An 8,252-nucleotide genomic window follows, 5' to 3' on the forward strand; every position below is an offset into this window, starting at 1 on the left:
CCCAAAATATTTTTACTACACAGTGTTTTACGTATATTAATTAGATATCAGATATTGTAAAATATTTATAAATTTATCATTTATATTTTTTATTATTATTGCTGAAAAACATTATACAGGAAGTATTAACTATACAAAATAAATTTAAAGAATGATTATAATAATTTAGTCTTCAGCATCACTTTGGTATGGAGTTGGTTGCCATATTTCAACTTCATTAGGAGCCAATGGACCTAGGATCTCATCGGGCCAGCAATAAGTTGTATCTTTATCATCATCTAATGTAACAGTTTCCATTTTCCTTTCTATATCATCATTGTTATAAGATAACTTGTATCCGTTAGTTTTAAAACTTTGTTCAAATGTTTTTATATCTGTTGAAGTAAGATTCTCCCATTCGAGCGAGGTGAAAGGGTCTCGTCCTTCGATCGGTGGTGTAATAGGGGTATCCCATTCTGATCCATCACCCGCAGTAGGAAAAGCAAGGGAGATATCATCATTGTAATATTCATCTACAATATCTAGATGAGGTTTTGTGAGAGAGAAGCTGTATACTTCGTCTTGAAGCCATTGTTCCCAATTTGACAAAAACGATTCATCTAACATGATATCATCTGTAATGTAAGCTGAGTTTACGTAATTTAAAGGTTTCGTGTGATATGGAGGGAATATATCAGGCGAATTCCTGCTGTTATCATAAAGAAATCCATTTTGATAATCACGTGTCATATAATTTCTTTCATTATAAAACTTAATTAATGCTCGAAGGTTTTGTTCTTGGGGCTATTAAATAAAAGCTATCAATTAACAAAATTAACAAATTAGATTAATTGAGTATTATTACTAACCAGAGCATCTTCAATTTCAGCATCTGCGTCAGATGACGCAATCCATTCGTCTCGTAAGTCTGGCCGGCAATGCAAATATATAGAAGTAATTATTTTCATATTGCCTGTTGTTGATAAATGATATTATTTTTATATTCAATTAAAAATATTAAATAATAATTTTATAAATAAAGGGCCATACTTTGACGCCACTTTCTACCAATAAATGGAATTTGATTCTTTAGAACTTTCAAAGCATATAGTTCTAATAAAGGATGTGATACTTTTAAAATTCTTTTTAATATAGCCTATAATATTTTGAAGCAAGTCTGCATTATTAAACAAAAATTGCTAAAGTAGATTATATAATTATAAATACTTACAGAAGATTTATACTGCACCAATAATAATATTCTGTGCGTCTTTTTTTTGGTTAATTTTTGTAAAATACGCAAGAAATTTATTGCGGAAAAAAAATTTCGCCAACAATAATCTGAATCCACAATGGCATCATTATTGTCATTATTATCATCTAAATTTGAATCATCCATCCGTTTATTGTCGTTAAGAATATTTATATTCTTGTTGTCTGATAAATTATTATCAAATGTCTTTCCTGATTTATGTTTATCATTGTTAATATTTGAACAATACCGAAAGAAACTTAACAATTATTAAATAGAAGATTTTTCGTTATTTAAATGATGTTAAATATTCAATTTGTAACACATTATTAATTCAATTACACTTACTTCAAGTCATCAACTTCATTTTTAGCTTTTATAGTCAAGCTTACATCTTGTAAGCCAAACATTTTTAAAATTAAAAGCAAGCAGTTAGAGTCAACTAATAATTGTGAAACATATTCAAATTTTAAAATATCTATAAATTTTTTTTTATTAAGAATAAAACTTTTGACTAATTTATTAGAAATTTTTATTTCACTAAAAAAAAGGATACGAGACAATTTCAAATGTTTTAGCATTAACAGCAATATTGCTGAAACAGCCTTAGATGTGATTTCTCGATGTCTCGTAACATCAATTTCTTCAATACTACTTCCGCCCGGTGAAGAGTCGCTATTACCGTCGGAAGATGAACATACTAAAATAGATTCAAAAGTCACAAATTAGCCCATGCGACAAGAAAACATTTCTATTTTTTAAACGAACCATTATTCGTTGCGCTCTCCTTCGCGATGTTATCACTATTATCATTTACTTTGACATTATTTGGATTGGATGAAACAGTTGCAAGCAATAATTTGAGCAGCACGATAACAATATTTTGCATATGCGGTAAAATCGACCTCTAATTGCAAGAGATAAAATTAAGGAGGTAAAACAATTGGTGGTTTTATACATAAAATTAAAAATTAAAAGGATACATAAAGGAGTTCAATCCTATCCAATTTTTCTCTATCTTTTTTTGTCACTTGTGCTTCCATATCACTTCCGGTTGACATTTCCTTTTCACAGTTAATCATATTTTTTTCATCATATAAAGTCTCATTATTGGTGAGACCAAACTGTTGTTTTTTCATCTCTTCTTTCTCTTTCCAACATTGGAAAGTCCCTAAACTTGTATACATAAACTTCAAATACAAATCTCCCGCCTCTTGTATTGATTTTGGTACTGTCGGTGTAGATTTTGAGAATGGAAAAATAAAAGGTTGTCGTTGATTTGTTTGAAATTGTTGTTTACGTGATTTAGACGAGTTACTATTTGTAGTGCTGTTGTTTGAAGAGCTATTTTGCGTTGACATATCATTACTATTAACATTAGAAGGAAACTGGTTAGTAGTAATAGGAGGCATAGGAATAACAGGACAAGGAGGTGGTACGTATGTTGGATATTTTTGGGTAACTTCATTTTGAAAAGTATGATAATCAATTGGAGTAGTTTTTATTAAGAATTCTACAAAGAATATAAAGAAATAGCTATAAGTTTAGTTCCAGATACGTTATTAAATTTCATATATAACATTACCTTTATTATGAATAGGAGCCAAACCATTTATTAACCTAACCACATCTTTTAATTTTTGGATATCATTTGACCCACCAAGACTTACTAAAACAACTTTCCATGATAAAAGAAGTAACTTCAGATTTATTTAAAACATTGATCGGTTAGATAATTTTTTATTTAAAAAATCATTTTTTTATAATCAATAGCATACATTTACCTTTTTAACTGGATATCCTTTGGCATTCTTTTCTTTTTCTCGCAATGATGCGATGATTTCAAAAAGGAACACTGACATTGGCGGATCAAGTTCAACTTCAATTAATTGAGATTAATTGAGTTAATAGTGATTTCTTAACCATTATTATACAAAAATTCACTCAAATTAAGAACAAACCAAGCTCAGAGCCAAATGAATCGTCTCCGCGATGGACTTCAACTAACATATATAATAATGTTAAACAGAATCCTATCTCAGTATTTATATCATCAATATAAGCTTGCCGGTCTGAAATGAAATCTGGTCGACTATATATATATATATATTACGATTTAAGATTAATTGAAAATAACTAAAGTCAAGGAAAAATATAAATTGAAAACAAAACCTATAATGATCATGTGCACGACAGGCCAATTTCAAGGCTTGAAAGTAAGATAGTAGAGCCCCACACTTCCGTAGCAATTTATTATTTTCAACTATCAATTCGAGGTGATGTTCTGGAGACGTCGATTCTCCAAATGTTCCTAATTTTTAAATTATTTATGGTATAAATTTGAGTTTGGATAATTATAAGTTAACGGAATATAAAATAAGTTCATAAATTTAACCTTGAGCAATATATAACAATTTTTTTGCTGTTAAAAATCTCTTATCAGGATCTTTTAATTCCAAAGTTTCTAACAGGTATTCGATATAAGTACGGCGTTCAGATATTGTACAGGTAGCCCAAGCTAATACAAACAAAAAATTTGACTACTTATTTAAGAACATGAAAAAGATTTATTTCAAAATATTTACATTCGTCGAATCCTTCTTCAAATGCTTTTTTGTTTTCAATACATTGCGAAATTTCAACATAACTATAAAATTCATCTATTTCACTGGAGAGATTATCATTATCGGCATAGATAAAGGCAATTTCTTTAGCCTATTCGTAGAAGTAATTAATTTAATGACTACAATATAAATCAACTAACAAAAAGAAGTTTTTTTTTTACCTTTTGTTTGTTTGGGAATTGTTTTACAATTTTCCTTAATTGGCCCAGTGTTAATGAGTCATTAGGAACTTCGTCGTTTAATTCCTTTGAGGGGTCGACATCTATATTCATTTTTCAGCTTTTCTTTCGTTAAATTCGATGCTAAAATTTTCGGTAACAAATCCCACATTTTTAATATTTCGTGTAACAGTAATCACATGATAATAATTCCCAAAATAAATGTAGTCACATGATCGGAATTCTTTTCACAGATCTTCATACTTCTCGAAATATTACGTTGTAATGTATATGTAAGCTTAAGAAAATTACAAATGTCATTATTTTTTTAAAATATATTTTAACATTTTTTTTTATTTTTTTTTTGGCAAATACTTTTCAGAGAAACTGTGTTTAAAAAACTCGGATGGAGTTACCAGACTTGGGCCGTCATTGTGCTAATCCTGCATGCAAGCAACTGGATTACCTTCCTTTCAAATGTCAATATTGTAAACAAGAATATTGCGACGAACATTCGAACACAAAGGATCATAATTGTCCAAATGCACCAAGTGGTGACGGAGAACGTGTACCTGTTTGTCCCGTCTGTAATGTTCCTGTTCCTGTCAGTCGTGGAGAAGACCCGAATATTAGAGTGCGTTTATATATACGTTTTTAATGAAGTAATAAGTTTATAATTTTAATATAAATTACTTTTTATATTTTCTCTTATAGATGGACTGGCATATAGCTAATGACTGCCGTCCTCCACCAAAAACAACTTCTTCTAAACCATTCAATGCGTGTTCTTTTGTTAAATGTAAAACAAGAACTCCTGTTCCGCTGATTTGCTCAGACTGTGGTAAAAATTATTGTATCAAGCATCGTCTGGGACTTGACCATAATTGTGATAAGGTAAAAAAGGATAACAAAATTAGTAATCTTTCAAAATTTGAGGCTTCGTTCGCAAAGTCATCAACGGCATCTACGTCAAAGTTGATGTCGACATCCAAACAACCAAAGCCAATACCTATAACTCCGACAATACCTATAACGGCTTCAAAATCATCAAAAAATTCAATAAAAAACTGGATGGGAAAACTTTTTAAGTGATTATTTTTACATAGAACTTTTTTTCCGTTTTAAGGTCAATTTTCATTATTAATTAGCATTATAAATTATTAGAGATAGAATATTCAGATATCTGAAACATTAAATATATTATTATGCCTATATACACATTTATATCTACAAAGGCAAAATCATAGTATTATGTAAATTATTTGTTTTAAATTATTTTAATTTCTTAATTGCGACATATATATTGGTACATTTTTTTGAAACCGAATAAAATTTTATTTCAGCCCGATTTTCTGTTTTAAATGGAAATCTATAAATGCTTAATTCTATAAATGCTTATTAAGACAAACTTTAGAAAAACAATTATTCCCATTCATAACTTTCGCTTTCATCAATCATTCCAGGTAGCGTTTCGTCCATCAATTGTGTCATATCAAATCTAACCGAACGGACTGACCTTGAAATTGAAGCAGATTCAGATTTTAAAGCAGATTTAGGTGGCGTCCGCGTGATTTCTTTTTTAGGTTTGAACCCTTCTTTTTCCATGGCATTCACGGGATCATGTACACTGTGTATAGTCCCAACGCCTTCTTCTTTTGAACATTGTAGGGGAGGTGCATTAGTTAATGGACTATCTCCTTCATTTGCAACATGGTTGACTATATCACTTGTTAATATATCGTGTGGTCCCATTTCCGGTAACTTCGTAGCAGAACTATGTTTCTTATATAATTTTGTCATCAATTTTGGTTCTCTTTCCATATCGACAAGCTTCAGAGTAGTATCTTGCAGTTTATTAAATTCAATCGGTTGAGCAGATCTTTTTGTAGCGATTTTAGAGCTTGAAGAAAATTCTACGTTTCAATTGTAATATTATAAATCAACAATATTAGTGATATTGTTAAAAGTTACAATCCATTATTTATGCATACCATTTCCAAACTTAAATTCAACCATTACTTTATCATCAATTTGATCATCAAATATGTCGTGTTTAAAATTAAAAGATGGTACTTTGAGCATGACAAACATTTTTCGACTTAAATTTAGATAATAGTTCGTTAGAAATTTTATGCACCTCAATCAATTAAAGATAAATACATATTATATTAATATACCCTTCGATATCTTCGTCATAACCTAACGTCAAAGGCCACCTATTATTTTTAAATAGTCGTAATTGAAAAAGTATTTCATCAATTTTTAAAATGAATGACAAATAACATTCACCTGAGATCTTCACGTAATGACCTGATCGATTTATTTATTTCATTTAAACGCGTTCGCAACAAATTTTTGAGCGAAGAAAGACTTCTTGTTTGTTCCTGTTGTGCCGACAGATATCCTTCAAGTTTATTTAAAGTGCAAGATAGATCCTCGTTCTTGAATTTATCATATTTATTTTTAATTAATGTTTTCAAAGAGAATCTCCATAATATTAATAAAGATTTAAGATCTTTTTTTCCCCCTTGGCAAGGATTTATTTGTTCCTGAATAATTCATAAAATTACGATTAAAAATCCTGAAAATAATAGAAATAACAAGTAATTTAATTACGTACTTTCTGAAAAAATCTTTCCCAAATAGTCATCATAACGTCAGGAACTTCTAATAATAATTCCTGTCCGTCTAATCTATACTTATTTGCACGATCATAAATGATGTCTTCAATACTATCTATTTATTATTATTTGTTTATTAATGTATATTCCATTACGATTTTCAATTCACAACCTAAAAAACATCATGACATCATACCAATAAAATTTTGATTGTTTTTAATCCAAGACAAGCACAGATTCCATGTTAAACGAACATTCTCTAGTTTTTGTAATCTTATCAAAGAGATTTGTTCTATCGATAAATTATCAAATGTCTCAAGGACCAATTTCCCTTTATAAAATTCAGATATATCTCTCTCCAATTGGTTCTATAGGATTTTTTGAAAATTAAAATAACAAATTATTTGATATAAATATGAATAAAACAAATAAATACTTTTCTTTCCGTGATATCGTGTAAACGATCTGTCAGGATATTAGCTAAATTTTTCCAACGTTCTTGGCAATCTAATCGTTCTTGTGTCTCGGTTATAAATTTATCCGTTTGTATTTTTATATGAACCTATTTAACCATCATTAGAATAGAAACGGTAGAAGAGCATTCTTAAGTACAAATAAATACCTTTAATATTGTTTTTAATAAATCCGGAGCCGATTCCTTTAAAATTTTAAAATTAATAGGAAATACTTTAAAGTATATGAAGAACATTAAAGAAAAGCATTAATTTTTTCCTCATTTTACGCCTAAAAGAATAAAAGTTTCATTCTCACCTTGGCAATAGTTTTGATATTCCCTATCTAAAGATACTCTAATAACATAATTCGAGAATGCCATTATAACACGTTCAAACCTATCATTAAAGATTATATTTAATAAAAAAAAATGGAAGCTAGTGAGTAACACTTCCTTGAATTTACCTTTCACCTTGACACTCATCAAATGCACTTCGTCTCAGTATAATATCTGTATATCCTAAACATCCCTCCTTTTTTAACTTTTCTAACCATTTGTAAGCAATGTTGCGAAATTTTACTGAAGTTGCAAGAGAAGTAACCGGCCAACATTCAAAAAAATTCTACATATAATTTATATTATTTAATATTCATAGTCTGCTATCGGAAAGCTAATAAAAATACTGAAGTGCTTACGTCCTTTGTCTGCGTACTATCCAATTCATTAAATAAAAACCAAACTATTAGTTCCATAGCTTTAACGGAGCTTGGCCCTTTCGTGAATACGTCTTTATTAAAAACTATAGCTGAATATGAAGTATGAACCGAAGGGTCGAAGCCTAAAAGCATTAAATTAGTCCAAAAAATGGACTTTGGACATAACGGGTTCGTAAAGATATAACTGCTCGCTGTTGTCATGAGGTGATTTATATAAATATAATGTGTTCGATATTCGATACAAGTAAAGAAAACGTCGCGAATTTCAAAAATTTTTCGCGACTTCGTATTATTCACGTGATTACCGTACCACATTGCATTTACCACGGCCTGCCGGGCCTACATTACAAAGAATTAGCTGGATTCCTTGGGTATACGTACGAACTGGCCGGAGTTAACGTTAACGCTATCACGTGCAAATGCATACATATAACACTGGGTGTCTAAT

At 29.7% G+C, this 8,252-nt stretch overlaps 3 protein-coding genes across 3 annotated transcripts; 1 reads left to right on the forward strand and 2 right to left on the reverse strand.

Annotated features, from left to right (window-relative positions):
• Nucleotides 1–56: 56 nt before the first annotated feature.
• OCT59_011899 (uncharacterized protein) lies at nucleotides 57–4,158 on the reverse strand. Its single transcript, XM_025312934.2, has 15 exons — nucleotides 4,017–4,158; nucleotides 3,817–3,946; nucleotides 3,627–3,749; nucleotides 3,404–3,542; nucleotides 3,193–3,323; nucleotides 3,016–3,110; nucleotides 2,817–2,931; nucleotides 2,215–2,744; nucleotides 2,000–2,138; nucleotides 1,788–1,931; nucleotides 1,580–1,709; nucleotides 1,211–1,490; nucleotides 1,030–1,135; nucleotides 849–952; nucleotides 57–783 (listed from the first exon to the last, which is right to left on the reverse strand). Exons 1-15 carry the CDS (start codon nucleotides 4,125–4,127, stop codon nucleotides 166–168), a joined length of 2,895 nt encoding a protein of 964 aa, XP_025188369.1. The 5' UTR covers nucleotides 4,128–4,158; the 3' UTR covers nucleotides 57–165.
• Nucleotides 4,159–4,302: 144 nt separating this feature from the next.
• On the forward strand, nucleotides 4,303–5,374 carry OCT59_011900 (uncharacterized protein). The gene is made up of 2 exons (XM_025312935.2): nucleotides 4,303–4,647; nucleotides 4,728–5,374. Exons 1-2 carry the CDS (start codon nucleotides 4,420–4,422, stop codon nucleotides 5,103–5,105), a joined length of 606 nt encoding a protein of 201 aa, XP_025188370.1. The 5' UTR covers nucleotides 4,303–4,419; the 3' UTR covers nucleotides 5,106–5,374.
• A 61-nt stretch (nucleotides 5,375–5,435) lies between these two features.
• On the reverse strand, nucleotides 5,436–7,936 carry OCT59_011901 (uncharacterized protein; the record flags this gene model as incomplete). Its single annotated transcript, XM_025309886.2, has 11 exons — nucleotides 5,436–5,926; nucleotides 6,005–6,111; nucleotides 6,191–6,229; nucleotides 6,303–6,562; nucleotides 6,634–6,749; nucleotides 6,831–7,002; nucleotides 7,071–7,196; nucleotides 7,257–7,321; nucleotides 7,406–7,485; nucleotides 7,553–7,710; nucleotides 7,784–7,936. 11 exons carry the CDS (start codon nucleotides 7,934–7,936, stop codon nucleotides 5,436–5,438), a joined length of 1,767 nt encoding a protein of 588 aa, XP_025188371.2.
• Between the last annotated feature and the right edge of the window lie 316 nt (nucleotides 7,937–8,252).

Source organism: Rhizophagus irregularis, chromosome 2 (assembly GCF_026210795.1).
Source record: "Rhizophagus irregularis chromosome 2, complete sequence".
Taxonomy (NCBI): domain Eukaryota; kingdom Fungi; phylum Glomeromycota; class Glomeromycetes; order Glomerales; family Glomeraceae; genus Rhizophagus; species Rhizophagus irregularis.